This window comes from Diabrotica virgifera, chromosome 9, assembly GCF_917563875.1.
Source record: "Diabrotica virgifera virgifera chromosome 9, PGI_DIABVI_V3a".
NCBI classification, from domain to species: Eukaryota; Metazoa; Arthropoda; class Insecta; order Coleoptera; family Chrysomelidae; genus Diabrotica; species Diabrotica virgifera.
In genome coordinates this window covers 83,532,384-83,555,741 of record NC_065451.1, presented here as the reverse complement: position 1 = coordinate 83,555,741, position 23,358 = coordinate 83,532,384, and the positions used below count along the sequence as shown (strand labels likewise).

Genomic DNA, 23,358 nt, shown 5'->3' with positions numbered 1-23,358 from the left:
ATGACTCCTAAAGGCAATCCTCCTGCAGCTGTTGGAGTAACAAGAAAATATATTCTATGCCTTTGTTTGTCTACTCCACCAGAAGCATCAACCATAACTACTTCACTCGTCTGAACAACTGGTTCATGGATTCTTAACATTATTGGAGTACACAAAACAACAAAATAATGTTCCTTGTCTGTGGTGTAACTAAACCCAGCTCTTGCACTATGTACCTTTACATATTCATTAAGTAAATTTTCTAAATGATCAAAATTTTCTTTATCAGTTAGGTTGCCATATTTACTATTAAATTCTTTTTCAAACAGTTTAGTTACTATTGAGATGCTGGGCAAGAATTTTCCATCTGCAGCTATTTGATAATAATCATTATCCTCATATTCCATCATTAAATCTAATTTATGGGAATTTAGAGCTGATGATGGGTTGTGTCCTTGTCGGAATAAATCAATGAGTTTTTCTTTCACTTCATTGGAGACATCTCTGTACTTCAAAACTGCAGCAGTATTCAATTCATGGTTGTGTTTGTTTTTTATAGTTATAAGTGTCGGAAATTCCTTAATAATCATAGGATCTTCTTTTTTGGATTTCGAATTTTTGATGAACCTAAAATAGAAAAATACTCTTGTCGCGACCAGCTACCACAGCTAGTTAAAATACTATTCAAACATAATATTTCAATCAACTATGTTAGTTATGATATGATAGCTCAGATTCTCAAGGTGTGTGTTTGTCTTGCTCTAATCAAAAATATGAACAATGCAGATCTGGATTGGAAACAAACAAAATAATATTCTAACTACTCATGTTTATTTAACAACAAAGATATAATAAAATATAACTTAAAAAATTCAGTAACATATATATTCAAAATCTTGCCGAAAGCTAACAATTCTGAGTTATACTTATGTATGGCTTGTGGTATTTGACGGTAAGCAGATCTTCTTGATGGCGGATGGTACAGCTGTTGACTTGTTGTAGATGTTGAGATGCATCCATCATGTCCTTCCTGCCTTGTCATCACCGATGATGAAGGCTTAGGCTCCCGAAGAGGGAAAGGTTTGATTTATTTCCAAAAACTAGAACTCAAACTGTGTATTAGATTGACATCAAAAAGAAAAAGTACCTTGCCAAAAAAGTATTCAAAAAACTAGCAGATGGCAAGGGGTAAAATAAGTGGGTCGCCCATGTTTCCTCAACTGTCATCAATACGACTAACTTCACATGTAACTTCAATACGAGATTTATAAAAAAAATATGCATTGAAATCCAGATCCCGTAATTTTTTAAGCGTTATAAAGTGAGTACAAAGACATACATATTTCTTTTTTGTAATTACAGGTTCAATTTACTGTACACTTCTCGAAGAGTCTGCTGATAAGGTAGAATCATGTTGAGGAAACCTGGTGTGCCCAAATTAAATGAAATTATTATTAATTGAATCAGTCATTGCGAAAGCAATATGTAACAATGTGTAAATTTTTCAGGAAACGTAAAAATCTTTCCATTAATAGTTGGATATTCCGAGGTATAGTATTTTTACTACAAAAGCGATATTACGTAGGTCAAAATTTTTGACGTAAGAGAACTGTCAAAACATTAGAATGTGACTTTTCCTTATTGCCATGTTTATAATAAACATGCCAATAATGAAAAGTCACATTCTAATGTTTTGACAGTTCTCTTACGTCAAAAATTTTGACCTACGTAATATCCCTTTTGTAGTAAAAATACTATAGTTCTATATTTTCTATAAGTATTCTGGGTTATAAATGCATCTTTCTGAATGACAAAAAAAGTTTAAATGTTGCATATTTTTTTTGATATTAAGATTTTAAGTTTGTGGGTTCATGTTGTTTTCGAAATGATCCATAATTTTTAATGGTTTTTCTTTATTTTCAGCAAGAAACAGTCAAAATACATAGAAATTTAGATATATTATGTATGTATATACAAGAAAAAGTCTAAATGTGACTTAATTTGTTTAATATTAAGTTTTTAATTTTTTGGACTTACATTGTTTTCGAAATGAACCATGATGTTTAATGTTGGTACTAAAACCTTTTTTTTATTGTCAGCAAGAAACAGTCATAATACGCAAGTAAAGGACATGTGTTGTTTTCGAACTGACCGAAAAACATACCGACCTACCATACAATATTTAAACATACAATATAAACAGTAACTGGCATTGTTTTTATGCGGAATTGTTGATTCAAATTTTAAAAACATCATGGCGTCGAAATGTCATTTTTACCAAAAATATGGACTTAGATTGTTTTCGCAATGACCGATTCAATTATTATTATTAGTTGAATTATTCGACTTCTACATGCATATTAATAAAGAGAATACAAAATACCCAACAAATACGTGTGAACAGTTGAGGTTAGATACAGAAAAAAAAAAGGTTATAAAAACTGTGAATGTAGCGTGTGAACAGTTGAGGTTAGATACAGAAAAAAAAAAGGTTATAAAAACTGTGAATGTAGGCTAACTATGAATACAATAAGATATAATGAATTTCTTACCCCAGGATATGATTCCGTTGAAATAAATGAAGGTATTATTAGCTCATCTCTTTAAATAAATTAATTTTACCACCTCCATTGTGAGAAATATGGAGGCAGCTGTCACTGTCGTCAAAATGACAGCTTAAAGTATAGAAAGATGGATAAGCCTGTTATGTATTATGACTGAATGGTTAGATGAAAAGAGAGATAGGAAACAGAGGATGCCAAACAAGTTTTTAATGGGAAAACAGGTAAAACAAATAGAGAAGATTATTATTAATGAAATATTAAAGAAAATACAATATTAAAAATTATAATATTTATAAAACAAATACCTAATAAATAAAATAATTTATTTAATAATTATTTGAAAATAAAATTATAAAGATGTCATGTTTATAACATTACACTCTTATCCAAGGGTAAACAACATAATAGATAATATAATATTATAGCAAATATTTATTTTTTTTAACCAACTTGAGGACTTGGAATTTGCAGATGATATGCCTTTTAACGGAAAAAATACAACACATGCAACGCAAAACTGAAAAATTAGCAGAGGCAGGGAAGGTCAGACTTAACATAAACGTCAGAAAAACTAAGATAATGAAAATAAATACACCAAGAGAATTGGAAATATCACTGGGAGGCACAGGATTAGAAACAATAGAGAAATTTAACTACTTGGGCAGTATTTTGAACAACAAAGGAGGGATAGAGGAGAACGTAGAACAGAGAATAGGAATAGCTCAAAACGCATTCAATGTGCTAAGGAAAATGTGGTCATCACATCAGATGACAAGAAAAAGCAAGATAGATTATTCAACAACAATGTGAAGACTGTGTTACTATATGGAGCAGAAACTTTGAAAGTATCAAGAACATATATCAGACAGATGTAGGTGTTCATAAATAAAAGGAAGATTCTTAACATTTTACTGGCCAAACTGCATATCGACCTAAGAGCTATGGACAAGAACTAACGAGGAACCTATATATTACACAATATGCAAAAGGAAATGGAGTTGGAAGGGGCACACACTAAGGAGACCTGACACAAATATAGAGAGGCAAGCCCTAGAATACACACCACATGGAAACACAAGACCAGGTGGACCCGCAGAAACATGGAAAAGAAGTGTTGCGGCAGACAGTTGACATCCTATGCTCCGCATGGAGAGTAAAAAGGAATAAGTAAGTTATGGTAGCTCATTTCACTGAGCTAATGTGCATTATTTATTTATTAATTATTTCTGGAAAAAAATAGTTCTATGAGATAATACTTGAAGTCAAAAGTTTACAGTGTTAATAATAGGGTAATTCCAACACACATGAAAACTGTATATTATTGTATGGTTATTAAACCACTCTGTAGATGAAAGGCCAGAACATTTTATTTATCAAGTGGTTTCTTGATAGTACAATGAAGGGTCTCTGTGTGTGTTGGAAAGAACCTAATAGAACACTTGTTCACTAATGCAATAATTTTATTACCTTCTTACAACAATTGATAATGTAACTGGACAGTTTGTATTTTTGGTAGATCTTACACCTTGAGTTCTTTTGTCAGTGTTATGCTGACACCTCAAGTCCACCTTATAAACATTAATTTTGCCAGAGTTAGGATAGGTTCGCATAACTCTCCAGGTCATCAGAGTTGCTTCCGACCACTTTTGTATCCACTCCTACAAACAAAAAAAAAGACAATTTAAATTTATATTCAAATTATTTTTTCAATCTTAAACCCTTGATTTATAATATATCTATATGCTTCAGTTGAGGAGATAGATTAAAAAAGTTCAAAACTGAACTTTTAAAGTTGAATTGTCAGAATTTCATATCAGCAAAAATAAAAAATCATCAGGTTTTTTTGAATAAGGTTGCATTTTTTTAAATGGAACACCCTGTATATTATTCCATAAATTATAGGAAGACCATTTTTGCTGATTTCTCTAATTATTTATACAAAACTTTTGAATATGTCCACTATCAAAGTACGACCTTTGACAAAAATTACCTACTACAGCTATGAGAGAGCCTGAAAACAAGATTTATTAAATTAAATATCATGCCTGCTTGCCCAAAGATTTTAAGTCTAAATATTTGGAAATGGCTCAAGATAATATAGTCAAACTATATATTTTTGAAATCAGCATGAAATAATCTTCCTATTTATGAAATAATTTACAGGATGTTCTATTTAAAAAACTAACTTCTGAAGCTTTTTTGTTTTTGGTGTTATGAAATTCTAATGATTCATGAAACTATGAAACTTCTTTTTTCTATCTCCTCAAATAAGGGAGGTAGCGTAGAGGGGTTGCGAATTATAAGGAAAGGTCCTGTACATATACAGTCTTTATGCAAAAAAAGAAACCTAAACCCAAGACTATTCCAACAAAAAAAATTTTAAATCTATATCGATTTGAAGGTGTATGAAGTTGATATAATATGATATACTCAAAACGCAATCCCTACCCCATCATATTTTTGCAGTCTTTTGTTTAACAATTGGAGGAAAACCAAGAGAAAAAACATATTTTAAAATTTCATTGTAAAACAACAAAATCAACATAATGCAACTTACCTTAGCAGTTATCTCATCACTAATCTCCTTTACTTTTACTGTTATTATTTCATCACTGCTAGTATCACTCCATGCATATGTATAGTCTTTTGGAAAATTTGGGAAGGATGCCATAACGCCAAATTCTGATTTTATTTTTTTATATAAAATAACTAAAGTACACCCACAAGTAGAAATCTTGTAAAAACAATCCACTACAAAAAGCTTCAACGCAAAAAAAATTAAACCAAACGGTCATTCAAAGGAAAATAAACAAAACTAAAACGACTTTGTACTGTGACTAAAACACATAAAAATTTGAGGTTAGGTTGACTCGTAAATGACGTTTATATTAGGACCAATCGGAGGGTCGTATTTATTTTCCTATGCCGTACGTTGTGGGATCGGCGAATATGCCGCCAGGAGCGGCCAGTGTGCGTCTTGGAAGAGTGTTGCCGATAGGTTTGTTCCAACTCGATACAAAACCGTTTTTGAACGGTTACGAGTATGCGCAGTAACGAAAAATGTGTTACTGCGCATAATTATTCGTTATTGCGCATGCGCGTAACGATTCAAGAACGGTTTTGTATAGAGTTGGAACAAACCTATCGTATACGCTAAAAGCTGATTGGCTCCGCCATCTTTTGCTCAGATTTCCGGATTAATATGGAAGGGGTAAACAGATGATCAGTTGTTTATTTTTCATTTTTCGTTTACTCTGGTTTAACCTCACTTAACTATTATCTATCTATTATAGATAGATCGAGAAATATTAAATTACTATTACTATTATTCAGGTTGAAAAATGTCTTCCTGTAAGGTAAAAGGTTGCGAAGTCGATTGGGGAAAAATAATGTGAAAATGAATTCTTTCCCAAAAGAATCTGAACGACGGAAAGTGTGGATTAAAAATATAGGGTTAAAACAAGATCCAAACAAATATGCTGTTGTTTGTGAAGTAAGTTCTTCAAGTAAAATTAATTGAGTATTTGCATTTGATGCATTCTCTTTATAATATTTATATCAATAAAATATTGTATTCAATTTTTGAATGTTTAGGAATACTACTTCTGGCAGCAGAAAATTAAAATGCAATGCTGTACCAACAATATTTAGAGAAGAAAGCGAAAGTATTTAATTATTTATATTGGTTTTTTGTTTATTCACCAATTTAACACCTATAGATATTTGTATAACAAGAGAGCGAAGTGCACCTTTTCCTCCCAAGAATAAAGTTTACTAGTTTACTACAGTAATCATTCAAGGGAGGAAAAGGCACTTCTCCCATGTTATACATTTTTCCACCTCCCTCAAATAAGTCATTTTTTCATTTTTAAAATATTTATATAACTGTTGATTGAATACATGAATCATAATTGAATACAGGAATTTGTGTATTCAATCAACAATAGAATTAACAAAATTTATTAGAGAACTAAAACTAACAAGTAGGTACAGTATAACTATCAAATTATTAATGAAAAATTTTTAAATCAAAATAACAATTTACTGTTTTTACCATTTTGCAACATCTATAAATAAAATTTAAAATGTATGGATACTTACCTAATAGAAAATAGAGTAATAGTATAGGGTGTCAATAAGTTATTTCATCTATGCTATGACATAGTATGACGTCAACATCACTTTTACTTTTACTCCCTAGGGATTAAAAGTACTTTGTTTCCCTAGGGAGAAAAAAATATGACTATGCTCCCTACAATAAGGCCAGGAAATGTATACTTTGGATAGAGGTAGGTGGGAAAATCTGTTTTATTCAGTTATTGTGATTTGTTTCTTACAGACAATCGGTTTGTTCTAGCACGAGTTTCAAACGGTCTGAAACCATTAGCGAATAGTGGACCAGCGCGAGTAGAGGGGATAGCACTCGTAACTGTATTATGTTCTCTCACTGACCAACTGTTTGCTGACTAGTTCGACTGTTTGCTAGAACAAACCTATTATTCAAACAAAATGTCCTCTACGTCAGACTGATCAGAATTTTAAAAATGTGTCATATCAATCAAATCAAAAAATTTCAAAAATTGTTCCTGTAACCATTTTTAGTGGAAATAATAACAGTACTTATATTGGATCAGAGAGCCACCCAATTCATTGTTAAAGTATGATATACTAAAAGTTAAACAATTAGGCATGCACTTCATATTATATTTAATGAAATATAACCCACTGGTACTCGTACAAACTTGACGGCAAGCAAATTCAACAAATTTTTCCTCATTTATTAGTTTTTCACTACCGTTAAGTTTGGAAACAAGCGCTGTTGCCAAATAAAAACATATACAGTCGGAAAAATGAAAGAATACCCATGAACGATCACATCAATCACATATTTTGTATTTGCTGTTTTTTTTTTCATAAATAATAAATGAGAGAGATAGATTATTAATAATCTGAATAATATGTGATTGATGTGATCGTTCATGGGTATTCTTTCATTTTTTCGACGGTATGTATTTACCACAGCAACTACAGGTGACACTGTTTCTCTTTGTCTTTAAGAGTGTGAAACAAAGATAACTACAGTGGGAAAAATAAAGAATACCCATGAACGATCACATCGATCACTTATTTTGTGTTTCCTATCTTTTTCTATAACAAACGTTTATTATTTATAGAAAAAGACAACAAACATAAATTAAGTGATTGATGTGATCGTTCATGGGTATTCTTTCATTTTTCCAACTGTATCTGTAATATACGCTGAGCTTGTAGGTAGAGGGGATAATTAAAAAATCGCGAGAGCCAGTAGTGACAAGTCTGTAAACCTTTACTGGAAATTTGACATAAATGTCAAAGTGAATAATTTAAAATTGAAATTAAAAACATTAATTAGAAAAAATATTAGTTGGTCAAAGCTGTGGTATATATTTTTATTTTAAGTATACTTACGGTTTAAATACTGAATTAAGTTTTTTTAATATTTTGTAATATCTAATTATAATTAGATATAAATCATCTAAGCGCCATCTACACGATAATTGTGAATGTATCTGAAGTAAGAAATTAATATTTCATTAAGAGAACGTTAAAACAGTTAGCGAAATTTTTAAAAAATCGATTACAATTTAATTACTTTTTTGCGTTGTAAATATTAAGCGATAACAATTAAATAATAAATTTAAAAATTACTGGTGAAAGTTGAATTAGTAATCCGCTAGGAGCGACACCAGCGAAGCTCAGAGCGTATAAGTGGGTGCGTTTGGACGACCATAGTGGCTGACTGTCAGCAGAAATCGGCTGAGTGGTTGTATCCAGCTGTGACAGGGAAAGCTTAGTAAATCTCTCAGCGGCTGACTTCCAACGGTGACGTCTGACAGCTACTGCTGGCTCAGCTGTCCAGCCGCTGTGGTCATCCGAACGCACCCAGTGTCAGTCATGTTTTCCTATAGTATAGAAGGCTTAGATAGAAGGTTATGTAAGATTTTTGTTTGTTTATTTTTTCTTCTTCTTTTGTGGCCTTTGGAAGCTGTGCCCATTTAGCCAGCAACATTTCTTAAAATTAATGCCTAACTAAACCTACCATACAAGAAAACCATTATGAACCTAAACGACCAATCAAGGATACGGAAGGGAAAGTAAAGTTATTTAAAAAATAAACTGTTGTTAAAATATAAACTAAATAAATAAAATATAAATTGAAAACAATAATTTGACATTATAAATGTAACCTCCAATATTATGACAGACGTCAGTTACCATGACATCATATATTATACTCATCACTAATTCTAGCCAATGAAATGCTTGCTGTAATAGGAATGGCATATCAAAAAAATCTGACTATTCTCTATATATTTTTTCAAATTTAGAATATGGCAACAAGGGTAAGTTATGTGCATTCCTCATTGTTTGACTTTTCCTATATCTTTAGTATCAGGTCATCGTACAATACAAATACTTCCTGCAATGATTGGAAGTAATGCAGAACAAGAATTGAATTTGGAATCGCTGAGAAAAAGGATTGGTGTACAAAATAAGAAAGTATATAAAGGACAACAAACATCTTCCATAAGCGATCAAAATTGTATAACTGAAATTCGGGAAATAGATTCTGCTCCACCTTTAGGTATAAAAAATATTTTGATATTTTTTTTATTTAATACACAATTTAATTTATCATCTGATCATGAAGCTATAAGTAAATGGTGTGAATGTTGAACACATGAGGGAGAAGCTGCCATGTGGCAACTCTCCTGTATAATATATTTTATATTAGTTCACATAAATAGTTAATTTATTAAGTCTGTTGGCCATGGTTTCTTCAGTCACCTTTCAAATCCAGGAGGGGTATTTAGCAGTCTTGATTCGTTACTTGGATGATCCGTTGTCAGTCAAGGAAGTTTCTTGTGATTATTCTAATTTATTCCTCTACCAAGGATGTGGCAGAGTCATCTTGTATAGGGTTTTGTTCAAGTGTAAACACTTTTTTGCGCCAGTCCAGAGCTGTCTGCCAGCGCTGTCTTGAATAGAAAGGTGGTCTATTTTTCATGTCACTGGCATTCCAGTGAGACTGGCACCAGTTTCTGGATACATGTAAACGTTACTTTATTTTATGTAAATATTATTTTCATTCTAGAATCAAAGGGAGACTCTTTTAACAGGTAAATGACGCTATCATTCTTTTTGTTCTAGAAAAACTGTAAATAGTAACGATTTTGAATGAGTGAGAAGTCTAATAAAGCCACGACGAGATACTGTATTAGAGCGTACGATTTGGAGGTATTTTTGATTAGATAAATTTTGTAAAGTACAATATAAATTAGATTTGATAATGTGTAGTATTTCCTAATAAATTAAATACTATTAAGTGTTTATTGTTCTTGTAAGTTAGTGTGGTAAATAAATAATATGAAGTAAGTCTGTGTATTTAAATTAATATAAGTGTTCGTATTTAAAAATAAATAAAGTCAATTCAAAATAAATATTAATGCCTAAAAATCAAATTAGTAAAGTCGCTCACATGTCACTAGCAAAGAAACTTGTCAGCTTTTTGTTTCCGGTTGATTTGAACAGGTTAAGAATTTAAAGTGGTAACACTACATGTTAAATCAATCATTTTAAATTGTTTACAGTTTTACTTACAGTAGGAGATGTAACATACTTTTGTTTACCAGTATGCAAAAATTTAAAAATCTTTCATAGATATTGATTCACCACTCAAGAACTAACAAATTGTGAAGAGCACAAATATGCCTGTACTTCGTTATCTGTCCAGGGCCGATATCAATTGATTGTCACAATATTGTATAGGTATAGAATAATTCATTTTATTACAATTAACAGTTTTTAGGTTTCCATACTTCTAAAGGAAAAACGGACCCTTATAGGCTCGCTATATACTTATACTATGGCCAAAAAGCGGTAGTGAGAATAGAAGATATAATATCAGAAGAAATAGAAATGAAAAAAAAGGTGTTCGACAAGGGTGTATACTTTCACCAATATTATTTAATATATAGGTACTCAGAAGACATATTAAGTAAGACAATGGATGAAATAAACATAGGCATTAGAATTAATGGCATGATCATAAATAACCTGAGATACGCTGATGATACAGTTCTTTTAGCCGAATCACATGAAAATCTACAGATACTGCTTACTTAATAAAGTGACCGCAGTAAGTGGAGAATATGGACTATCGCTTAACATAAGCTTTATTCCAGCAATGTTCCATTAATTTTATCTGTCTCTTCCACATTAACCAAGAAGAGGTGTTGAAATTTCTGATACATTTCCAGTGGATACATTACCAGCTATTCGTGATGAATAATGAGTAATACAGACTTAAAAATTCATACAGACCTAGCAGTCATTACTTAGCTTTTGATTAAAATTGACAAATCTAAACGCACAAGTGGTCTATTACTTTTCTGTCCAAAAAACGTTTATATGTTTTTTGTCATTTTGAATTAAACACCTATAAGTTCATTTATGCTTTATGTTTCTTGCTTGTTTCTATTTTTGAAGTTATTAGGTGCGATTGGGAAAAATGTTGTGAGTTTTTTATAAAACTAACAGTATGCACTATTGTGCACACAGACAATATAAAGTTAGTTGCTAAATCTTTCAAGTTACGTATCGGTGGAAATAAAGTGTGAACAAAATATATTGGTGTTTTTAGTAAATATATGTTTTATAATTTTTTAATTTGTGCTATTCTTTTAATGAAATTTTTTGGAAAGTAGTAAGTATTAAAATTTAATTTAATATTTAAATAAATTACAAATAAACTGTTTGTTTTGAATCTATTTATTTCCTTGAAATAGTTGAAATCATATATACAGTAGACGCTCTCTTAACCGACCATGACGGGAGCTGCCCATAGGTCGGATAATCAAAAAGTTGGTTAAACCGAAAATCTTTAAAACCACCCTCAGAAAGACATTACATATCTAACTCTATTCAAAATATATATATTTTATGATCTATAAACAAAAAAGTAGTATGTACATATAGTCCGTCCACTATAACTTTTCCCATGGGTCACGATTCATTTTCAAACAAATTAAGTCAAAATATAAAGTGAAACAAATGTCGATGTGTATATACATATGTAATTAACAATATCACTCACAAGACAAATTATGAAACTTGTATGACCTCTAATCTAAAAATAGTATCATCCAAAAACGTGTAGGGTCGGTCGGTTAAGAGGGTGTCTACTGTAAGTATAACTTTTTTTTTTTTTTTTTTTTTAACGTCCTAATTTATTTACAATCTGTAAAACAAGTTACAATAAGTAAATGTTGTGACCACTAGTGTAGGTGACTTGGAGAAAATGATTCAATAATCATTTTCTTTACAAATATTTTACATAGATATAAAATTGTTTGTCTCTGGGAATTACGGCACATATAACTAAAATCGCGATGGTAAATCACTAGGTGTATTTCGTCTAAGTCTCCGTCTGACTGGTTGGCTCATCAGGTTTCTGGCTAGTACATTTGGATGTTGTGCCAGTCTGTCTTCGTATTTCTGTGCAAAGTTGGTAATTTCTTCTTTTACTGTTGAAATTTCTAGATCGCGTCTAATAATAATATTTGCAACATACCATGGGGCATTTGTGATTATTCGAAGAACCTTCGACTGGAACCTCTCCAAGATTTCGATATTGGAGTTTGATGCAGTACCCCAAAGTTGGATCCCGTAAGTCCATATTGGCTTCAAAATTGCTTTGTAGACAAGTACTTTATTTTTCATCGAAAGTGATGATTTGAAAGTATAACTTACATACATAAAAGTACACACACTATTTTTTAATCCATGTTTAAACACTGGTTATTTTGAAAGTGTGATATGAAAGTATAACTTACATACATAAAAGTACACACACTATTTTTTAATCCATGTTTTAACACTGGTTATGTCACTAGTATTAAAAGAGGCACCTAAACACATTTTGCAAATTATCACAAAAACTAATCTTGTAAGTAACAGACCAGTTTAGCTCCAGCATCCTCATCTGATCTTACCCCTTTTCTAGCAACAGTTTATGCCTGGGAGAATCCACCTGCAGAATAACTGATAAATGCTTATACTTTTCATTAACAATAACCATACTAACTCCTTCCACGCTATGTATTCTGCTTTACTATTTTGACCAGCTTCTTATCTTATTCCCAGTATCTTCCACACATCCCAACCTAAATGACTTCAACTCATACTCTCACCTTTTCTATAGAATTATCACAATACCGCTTTAGCTTTTTAAGAAGCAAATGATATTTTTACACAATCAGTGTGAAAACAATTATTGCAAGCTCCACTGCAGCCCATCCATAATGAGACCAGAATTTTGTTTACAATGATTTGGTTCAGATTCATTTAGTTTCTGTTATGAATTAACGTCTTTTTTCTCCGAATCAATATGGCACTTCAGACTTTCTCAAAACAAGCAGTTCTAATAAAAGAACATAACATTAATTTAATCAAAATATAATTTTGCATTTTTTGCAATGTTTCTATATAACCTTAATCTTCTTTTTACAACTGACAGTTATGTAAAATTTATATTTTTGTGTGCGACTAGGGCAACCAGTGATCACTGAGGGCGGCCATATTTTGCTCTGGTTTCCGGGCAGGGTTGCCAGATGAAGTGAAGCAAAAATCGTGAAACTCGACTACTGAAAATCGTGTAAAGTCGGAAAATGCTATATAAACCGTCCTTGAATGGTTACGAGTCTGCGCAGTAACGAAAACTGTGTTACTGCGCATCATTATTCGCTATCGCGCATGCGCCTAACCATTCAAGAACGGTTGGTGACAGGCTAATATTTATACCTTCCTAATATTTTCAGGGGATTCCACTATATTTTACTTTAGTGTAAATGAGTACTTAACTTGAGACTCTTCCAATGATGTTTATGTTATCATTATGGTATGTTATGATTAGGTATGAAAGTATAGATTACAAATATCCGAGGATTTCTCTTTCTTTGCAAAGTAATTTTTAAACAATACAGGGAGTATTAAGTGAATTTTAATAGGTTTGTTCCAACACGACCGAGAACCGTCACGAAACGGTAACGCTTCTGCGCAGTAAACAAAATCCGTTCCAACAAAAATATGATCGTCATCGGATCGTCCTTTCCACTGTTCCAACAAGAATTGTGATCTTTCGGTGACGGTTTCGTGATGATCATTTCAGTAATCGGGCAAATGCATAATGTGCTGGTTGGACTGACTTGCGCACTAGGATTTAATTCTTTAAAGTTTTTGAGCCTGTGATCGACTAAAAGCACACAAGATGTCACCAACAAAAATGACAAATATATGATTACCGTCATGGGACGATAACTGGGCGATACAATTACGAACATGCGCACAACAAACGGTACAAGTAGTTTCGTGACGGTTTCTGGACCGTCCAAAAGTTCATGTTGGAACAAACCTAATAAAAATGTATTAAAAATACTACTGAAAATTTTTAATGGTAAAAATCGTAAGATTTCGTACTTGATTCGTGTAATCGTGTAAAATAGGAACAAATCGTGTAATTACACGATAAATCGTGTAATATGGCAACCCTGTTTCCGGGCTTGTCTACACTCTCCCTGGACGCACTCTGGGAGCGGCTAAAGATACAGTGCGGCTCCCTAATTTGCGCATGCGTGTCCTCAACTCCAACGTTGCCGTTTCAGAGATAGTTTGAAGGACAAATTTGTCAAATTACGTTGAGAACAAGAAACGCATCTAACTTCACTTGTATTTTGTATATTTGTCATTGTCACAGCTTTGGATTTGGTTGTTTGTTGGATATTTTTTATATTTTGGATCTAAGTTGTATGTGTATGTCCTGTTTTATTCATTAAAAAGGACTCCTAAATAAAAGTTTATTCTCAGATACAGATGATTCATGATTTGACCCAAATAAATATGAAAAAAGGACATTTATTGAAGCTATATAATTTGAAACTGTTAATTACAAGAATCACATAGACATTCTTTATAATTAATTTAGACATTTTTGTGTGCAAATAAATGTTTTTAGTAGGTATAGATATATAATATGTAATTTCAATCAATCTGAATGCACAAATATCATGCTTGAGAAATTGTGGAAAAGTTTAGGATTTGTTAAAATTCTGGATTCGAAAGTACAGTTCAATTCAATAGATGTAACATAATATACCTATGGTATTAACAATATAAACAGGTTAATACAATAAAACAAAGGTTTTTGGAATTTTAATCCTTTATTATATTAGATATAGGGCCCGTACTTTATGTCCCGGTTAAACCGCCATTAGCTAACCGGGTTTAATCAGGACAGAAATATATGCATAGCATAGACATATACACAATTATACTTATTATTATGATTAGGAGTGCGAAAATGGAAAACGAAGGTGAGGGATAGGAAGCTGACTCTGGAACAGGTCACAAGACTTACCATGGGTTGTGGAGCCAATGATGATGATATTATGATTATACATGATATTACAATGCAAGAGGCCCAATGAGGTACTTTTCTTTCTCGATTAGCTAACCGAGGTTTAACCGGGACATGAAGTACCGGCCCATAATCTATAAAGTTTTCAACCAAAAGTATGTATTACACTTTCATTTTCGTGTCATCAGCATTTGTTTATTTAAACACACTGTCAAAAAAATTAATAAAAAAAACACCATAATGCTAATTTTTCTATTATTATTTTTGTCCTTTAAAATACAGTAGAGCGTTGATTATCTGAACGTCGATCAACCGAACGACTGGTTATCCGAACTCCCGACTCCTGTGCCCTGCACTCGAGTACTGAGCAAGCGTTAGTAATTAACGCTTAAAATATCTTCAATTTTGTATCCAAAAATATGTTGTTGCAAGACTGCACTTTTTTGTTTAATTGCTATTCGTCATTATCAAGGTATAAACAAATATAATTATATAAATATGGTTTTCATTCACTTGTGGATAAATATGTATGACAATCTCAATATAGTTGGATTATCCGAACAAATCGGTTTTCCGAACGCCCATGTCCCCCAATTAGTTCGGATAATCGACGCTCTACTGTAACTTCTTTGTTCATACATTTGCTAGTTGTCCTTTTAACAGAATTAGATATAAAATAAATATTAAAGGATACCTACTCAAAATCAAACGCCAATATCATGTATCTATTTATAAATTTATTAATAAACTGCTAATAATAATAAAATACTTAAATCAGTCACCAATATAATATACCTATTTATTTATAAATTTATTAACAAACTGCAGTCCAATAAAAATAAAATTATCAACATTATACTACATTACAATGATCTTTCCATCATGTTCGAAGCATATTATACTACCAACATTCGTCGGAATATATTCTTTTTAGTATGTGTGTAGTAGAAGCATAGCATATACTATAAAAACATTCTAAATTTCATGTTTTTTGCATATACTTCAAAGAATATCCTCGGACCAAATATATTGAGCACATTCATGTACATAGTTACTTAGAATATTCGTAAAAGTTTATTCTTGGAATAAACTTATCGAATATTGAATATCGAATCTACCAAGAACATGAAATTGTTATGTGGGAACCATTTAGGCTTGAGTTAAATGGAGAATAATCTTTTAAAACAAACACACACAAAATTTAGTTGCACTAGATTTGCTCCTGGTTGAAAATGTAGGTACTGCCGCAGCTTGTTTGATTTTAACTAACAGCATCCTCCTTTTCCAGTATTTCAATGTTTTCTCTTTTAACAACTGCAATATTATGTAAAAGTATACAAGCCGATATTATTCTTCAAAAAAAAAAGGTAACTTGCATCTCATTTCACATATTAATATGGGGAATCTTTTCTTCATAAAATACCAAATAAATATTCTTTCAATAACAATTCTTGAGGCAATTTGTGATTGATTATACAGCACTTCAACTACTTTCTGAAGATTATGCAATGGTGTCATTTGTCCATAATTCTCAATTTTATATACCCATCATAATATGCAAAAGTATTTAAAACTTTTAAACCTAAAATAGCACTTCCATATTGTATGTTGTTTTTTATCTGACAAAATAATTAAATTCAACGTTTTACTCTTTTCAATGATCTTATATATATTTTCTTAATACCCTACATGTACAGGTAAAACAAAATAGAATTTTATTTTTATAGGTTATTTTTATATTTACATTTACATTACAAAAATATTATTATGTCATTTGTCAAAATAAAAGCTTCCTTGCCATGAGCTAGCATTTTGAATTTCCCGGCGATGTCAATGTGTAAACAACATGACAACGTTGTAAATATTTTGACGCATGCGCAAATTAGGGAGCCGCACTGTATCTTTAGCCGCACCTCGCCGACAGACGCGGCTAAACACAGTATAGGTAATAGGTATTTAGTCCATTCCGAAGTTGTAGTTTTGTTTTGACATTTCCCTTCTGACTTAACCTATATGTGTGTCTATAAAATAATATAATATATACAGGCATATTATTATGCCTTTACACTTACTTGTGAATTGTTTTTTGTTTTATTTATTTACTGAATATAGAGAGACTTTTAAACTGTCCAAGGTTGTTCTAGCTTTGTTTTTTTAAAATTTGTATGTTTGTTATAATGATAATAGGAGTCTTATTTAAATTGGTGCGTTAAAAGGGATTTATTATATTATTAGCAGTAATTCCAAATGCGAATATTAGAGCAGGGCATTTAGCACAAAATAAATCGATTTTTAAATACAGCACCTAGAGATTTGCAACTTTTTGTATTGTGTTTAGGATGGTGTCAGAAAAAAGGTATACTATAGAAAAATGGGTGGAAATGACCCCCGGTGCTCAAAAATCCTCCACACTCCAGAAGACAACATGCCTTAGCAGTGATCTTGGGCACCAGGTAGTGCATCCAGAAGGTGACGTGACCATAGACACGTTTCTAGACACAAGTCTCTAGACACGAAAAGTTTAAAGTCTCTAGGTGCTGTATTTAAAAGTCGATTTATTCCTATGTTTTTAGTGCTAATGGTCTATATGTTTCAACACTATATCATGCCCAAAACACGCCATAATAATGTGTTTTGAAATATGTCATAGAAACCTCATTTGTGACATTATTTACTTTTAATATTATATGACTACTGCATATGCATCCAATTTTCTGTAATTCTTGACGTTTTCGTAATCGAATTTTATCTGCACATTCTTTTGGCACCATCCCTAATTCCTCTAATTTAATCTAATAGCCTTTTAATAGTCTGTTTAATGGATTAAAATTATTTGATATGTAATTTAGTATGTTTACAAATTATAAAAAAAAGGGTGCCTGATATAATTTTGTTTTGACTATAATTAATGAATAATTAAAAAATTACTTTTTTTATATATTAAATAGTTATTTATGTATCAAGGGCATTAAATCGATGTTTATACCCTAAGGGCGACAAGCTTATAAATTACATAATTATGCACGTGGTGAATATAAAATTTTGTGTCATAGCGGTTCATTGCGTCAGTTAAAGTTTTAATTTTATAATATAATAAATTTGAAGAAATACTGTATCGCAGCAGGTATTTAGTACCGTTGCTAGAAAAGTGATGTTGGTTAGCAATTTGGTATTAACATAAACAAAGTTTTTCTATATGAAATTGTCAAAAAAGTCAGAATGCAAGAGAAATTCGATATTTCTGAAAAAAGCCAATAAAGCGACTGAGAATTTATTACCAAATAAACGTATCTATGACAAGGAATACGCTAAATTTCAACCATGGATGACAGAAAATAATACTGAATGCGTAAATGAGACTGTACTACTGGCATACACTGTACAGGACGACCAAGAAAAACATGGAACAATAGCATAAGCAAGATTCTCAAAGAAAGAGGGAAGACATAGAGTGAGCCGAAGGAACCAGCTAGAGACAGAAAAGAGTGGTGTACATTTGTAGAAAAAAATTTAAGAGAGCTTGTACACCTCGACACCTTCGGGTATAAGAGGTTTTCGATTATGTATGTATGTATGCATGTTAATTATAGTCAGAACAAAATTATATCGGGCACCCCTTGTTTTTTATAATTGTTACCATACTAAATTACATATCCAATAATTTTAATCCATTATTAAACAGATCGGTGCAGATCGACATTATATTGGATCCTCTACTATAAATAAAAGATCCAAAGTACCAACAATACTGTCAGTAGTCTTAAAATATATTTATTAAAACATACCAACTGTAGAAAAATAATATAACTTATCAAATCTGTTTATTTAAAAAATACAGCTACTATTTATAATTATTATCAATATGATTTATACATAATCATTTGATTCTAATTTCACACTATCACTTTGGACGGTTATAGTATTTCTGGCACTATTCGAATTTCACTTTTATCCAATTGCGGTTGCAACTCCAATAGAGAGTCATGTAACAGTTTTGTAACTTGATTTGTGGACGTCCGTGAGAGCGGTTGCAACTCCACTGGAGATTCCTGTGGCAGTTCTGTACTGGAAACTGTGTCGGAGAAATCCTAAAAAAATATTTTTGTTAGATTCCAAAGCCACAAGAATAATGGAAACATATAGCAAAGGAATTTGAAGCAAGATTGAACTTTCCCCATTGCTTCGGTGCCGTTGACGGCAAATATGTGCAGAGTATTCCACCAAATGGGCAAGGTTCCTATTTTTATAACTATAAAGGATTTCATAGTATGGTTTTGATGGCAGTTGTAAATGCTAATTATGAGTTCATAATATACGAATTTGGTGTGAATGTGAGAATTTGTGATGGAGGTGTTATAGAGCAAACAATATTTTACAACAAATTAAAAGAAAATACATTACAAATTCTAGTCTTTGATCGCCTCAGTGGTTCAGATGTTTTTATTGGTGTTGAAGCTTTTGCCTTAGCGCCACATTTCTTAAAAGCGTTTAATCCAAGAGAATTAACAAATGAACGCAAAATATTCAATTACCGCCTGTCAAGGACAAGGCGAGTTGTAGAAAATGCCTTTGGTATTTTAGCTAACAGATTTCGAATTTTCCATACCACTATTAATTTAAATCTAAAAACTGTATATATCATTGTCATGACATATTGTGTACTCCATAACTTTTTGAGAAGTAAATATGCTTCACTTCAACCTATACTCCCATTGGAAGCTTAGACGATGACAATAGGAATGGTTTAAGAACAGAAGATTCTAATCTCATTGATATGCAGAGATAACATTATATAAGTATTTCCAGAGACGCCAAGCAAACTAAGGATAAACTTTTTTATGGTATTTCAATAATGAAGGTAGTGTACCATGACAAAATAGCCATGGTGTAATTCATAATATAGTTTAATTATAGAATTTAATTCAAGTTCTAAATATTGTGAACGTAGATATAGTTTAATAAAGAAATTTTTTTAAATTAATCATGGTTTTTAATTGATAGAAACTTACAAAATACCTTTTCAGGTAGATATGATTATTCCACAAACGCAAATATGCAACAAATATGTGTGTCAAGTGTCAACAATAGAAATAGCAGGAAGTTTCTTAGACAGTTAGAAATTCGATTAGCATCTTTTATTTCGACAAAAATTTGGCATCCATGCCCAAAATTCTGCTTAAATTTTTGTAGAGAGTAGAAAGACTTCCGGAGTGGAAATTGAAACACCAACCAGTAGTAAATTAAGAAATGCAATTTTCTTTACACCTACAATAGTGGCTCAATCCCATATGAACATAATACTACATTAAATATGCCACAAGAAAACAGTGTCAGAACTTTGCAGAAATACATAAGTTGATTAATTATTATATTCTATTATTATAAGTATATAAATTTTTTTTGGCAGTAGTACCCCAATATTGGAAAATTAAATACTAAAATGGTAAAAGAAATTTATATGATTTAAAAGAATTCTCTATTTTAGAATGAACTAAAAATATAAAAATAAAATATTGCCTCTTTTAATTTTTCAATCATTAAAGTGTATGCTTCATTCTCTACTTTTCACCTTCCATAATGCATGCCAGCTCAAAAATTTCGACTGTCCACCTTGAAAACTTTTGCTGGACTGAACTTCTGACCACACTTCAAGTAAAACTGCACAGGTAAAATCTTCAGCATGTTGACGAGAGTACAGACGGCGCGCAGCGCTTGGAGGCTTACATGTGATACCGTCTTGCTGCTCTTATGCTCTTACCTGCGCAAATGAGTCTCTGCAGACATGGTCTCAGGCAAAACGTAGTGTGTAGCCAGTGTATTATACTACAGACCTCAAGGCTCTGAGGATAGTCAGCATAATTTAGATTGCTCAGATTTCTGCATTATCATTATGAATGATATATGTACAACATTATGCTGTCATGACATTTGCAAATTTATTTTATATGGAACTAATCCATATAATTTTGAGTTAACCACTTTGATGGTTAGCGATGACTTTGGTGAAGGCGTTGCTGTGACATACATGATTTCGAATAGAATGAATACTACAATTTCTAAAATATTTTTTGACTGTATTAAAACCGCACTAGGTACCTAATAATATCACTACAGATATGTTTATGAGAGATATAATGGAAACTTTTTATAACGGATGGACAGCAGTGATGGGGCCTGTGTCTAATCGATTATTTTGTTCCTGGCACATTGATTGTGCCTGGAAAACTAATCTAGCAAAAATTTCTGTAGTTGAAAAAAGAATGGAAGTATGTATATAAGTGCTTGAAATTTATACAAAGTACTTTAGAAGTTAACAACTTTTAAAAAGATTTGTTGAATTTTCCAACTGGAGAATGATTCTGGTACTGTTAAATTTTATGAGTACCTGAGTAAAAATTATAGTTCGAATACTAAGTCCGGGTTCTACTGTTATAGAAAGGAATTACTAATAAATACAAATATGTACTTGGAGAGTAAGCACAGTATTATTAAGTATGCATATCTAGAAGGAAAAAGGTGAAACAACTAGATAAAAGCATGCATAATTTGATACACTACACTCGAGATAAACAAGTGGAAAGACTAATTCAGATAACAAAAGGTTTGTTGTAATGTAAATGTTTTGATTTAATTTTGTCAACATTTTTGTGGCTTTCAGGAAAAAGGACTGATTGATTGACTGCCATTAATTGTAGCCACAAATTATAAATTTGATACTGAAAGTGTGGAAGGAAATGATGAATTTAAAAAATGGATAATTAAAAATAAAACAAACTCAAAAATATGTACTGTTACAGAGAAACTGTTAATGTATGTTATCTTGTCAGCTACATACTATGTAAAATATGCTACCATTCCTACTCATGTACTTGCCTTGATTATTTTATTAAATTAAATTCAATCAAATCTTTAATTCAATCAAATATTTGCCAGCACATTCACTACCTTTGTATTACATGAGTCACACTAAATAATTAAGTTCCAAGTAGTGATATTTGGGAAGAACTGGAGTCTTCAGCACCTACGCACAAATCAAAAACCGAGGGATAGATAGAAATTACATAAGATACTATCTGCTCAGCACTGTAAGTAATTGCATTAGGTCAAAAATGCAACAGTGAAGATATTTTAATGACAGCCATTAATCAAATTAAAGCTGTGAAAGCCAACAAATTTCATGTTGATCCAAATATGAGACTTGAGAAAATTCAGAAAGGGTGAAACAGGTGTCATTTTCTACCAAGAAAAAGACAGTGTCTACGTCTGGTAAACTATTAAGGAAGCCCAATATCGCAGAGTCCTCCAATTTGAATGAAGTATCCTCTAAATGGTATGTATTTGCATAATGCCTGTACCTATGTGTTGTGAGTACACAATTAAGTAATCAGCAAACTGCATGCCCATTTCTTGTTTAAGTTCACCATTATCTATAAATAGCTTTTCTCAGATTTTAAAACAACAAAACTAGAACAACTTGCAACAGAACAACTCCTCTATATTCAATAATTCAATGAAACAAGAATCAATTCAATTTCAATATACAACTCCTTGTATACAACCAAACAACAAAACACAAAACATAGGTTAGGTTAAATAAAACGGAAATGTCAAAACAAACTACAACTTCGGAATGGACTAAATACCTATTACCTATACTGTGTTTAACCGTGTCTCTCGCCGACGCCTTCCGTTGCCTTGTCAATTGATGTTCACAGTAAAGGACAGTTACTGTCAGTGTTACCAGGTCTAGTGAAATTTCACTAGATCTAGTGATTTTTTAAGAATCTATTGTTTGTTTTTTAACCAAGAGGAGTGATTCAAATTTACCGCGCCGTAATGCTTGTTTCTAATTGGTCAAACCGCGGGCAAGTTTACTCCACTGTTATTAACTTTTGACACTAATTTTGGAACTTCTGTCATTTTATAGGTTAATTAAGTATATCGGCGATTTTTTGTGTTTTCTGCATTATTCCTTTAATTTTTAGATTTTTAGTCCGCTTTTATATAAAAAACAGTTGTTTTTAGAACTCTTTAGCGATGTGTTAGTATAATATAATATGTATGGATTATCATCGAAAGCTGATATGATCAACGAAAAACGAAGATGAATTTGGTGACGTTTCTAGTAACTTTCTTGGGTGTGAATCTGTCTTTTTAGTTTACTCCTCTTGGTAAAAAAATCAACTATAGTGAAATAGTGATAACTTTTCAAAATAGGCACAATAGGGCTTTTCATCGATTGTCATTTGTTTCGAGCTTCTGTCATATGTTGTATAGTCTGTGTATAATATTAATATGCACGGTTTATACGACATTTGACAGAAGCTCGAAACAAATGACTGTGAATGAAAACGCTGTGTC

The 23,358-nt window shown here is 31.7% G+C and overlaps 1 protein-coding gene and 2 long non-coding RNA genes across 3 annotated transcripts; 1 reads left to right on the top strand and 2 right to left on the bottom strand.

Moving 5' to 3' along the window:
* Positions 1–793: 793 nt before the first annotated feature.
* Positions 794–5,429, bottom strand: LOC126892927 (uncharacterized). Its single transcript, XM_050662843.1, has 3 exons — positions 5,101–5,429; positions 4,011–4,201; positions 794–1,079 (listed from the first exon to the last, which is right to left on the bottom strand). Exons 1-3 carry the CDS (start codon positions 5,212–5,214, stop codon positions 1,067–1,069), a joined length of 318 nt encoding a protein of 105 aa, XP_050518800.1. The 5' UTR covers positions 5,215–5,429; the 3' UTR covers positions 794–1,066.
* Positions 5,430–5,783: 354 nt separating this feature from the next.
* On the top strand, positions 5,784–11,340 carry LOC126892928 (uncharacterized). Its single transcript, XR_007701046.1, has 2 exons — positions 5,784–6,036; positions 9,735–11,340. It is a non-coding gene; the product is annotated as an uncharacterized LOC126892928 (long non-coding RNA).
* A 7,199-nt stretch (positions 11,341–18,539) lies between these two features.
* LOC126892148 (uncharacterized) lies at positions 18,540–22,666 on the bottom strand. Its single transcript, XR_007700694.1, has 2 exons — positions 22,353–22,666; positions 18,540–19,085 (listed from the first exon to the last, which is right to left on the bottom strand). It is a non-coding gene; the product is annotated as an uncharacterized LOC126892148 (long non-coding RNA).
* Positions 22,667–23,358: the final 692 nt, after the last annotated feature.

Coding starts and splice junctions, on each gene's coding strand:
- LOC126892927 (XM_050662843.1), bottom strand. CDS start 5,214: ATGGCATCCTTCCCAAATTTTCCAAAAGACTATACATATGCATGGAGT. Junction 4,202..5,100: donor GTGATGAGATAACTGCTAAG/GTAAGTTGCATT, acceptor TTTTGTTTGTAG/GAGTGGATACAAAAGTGGTC.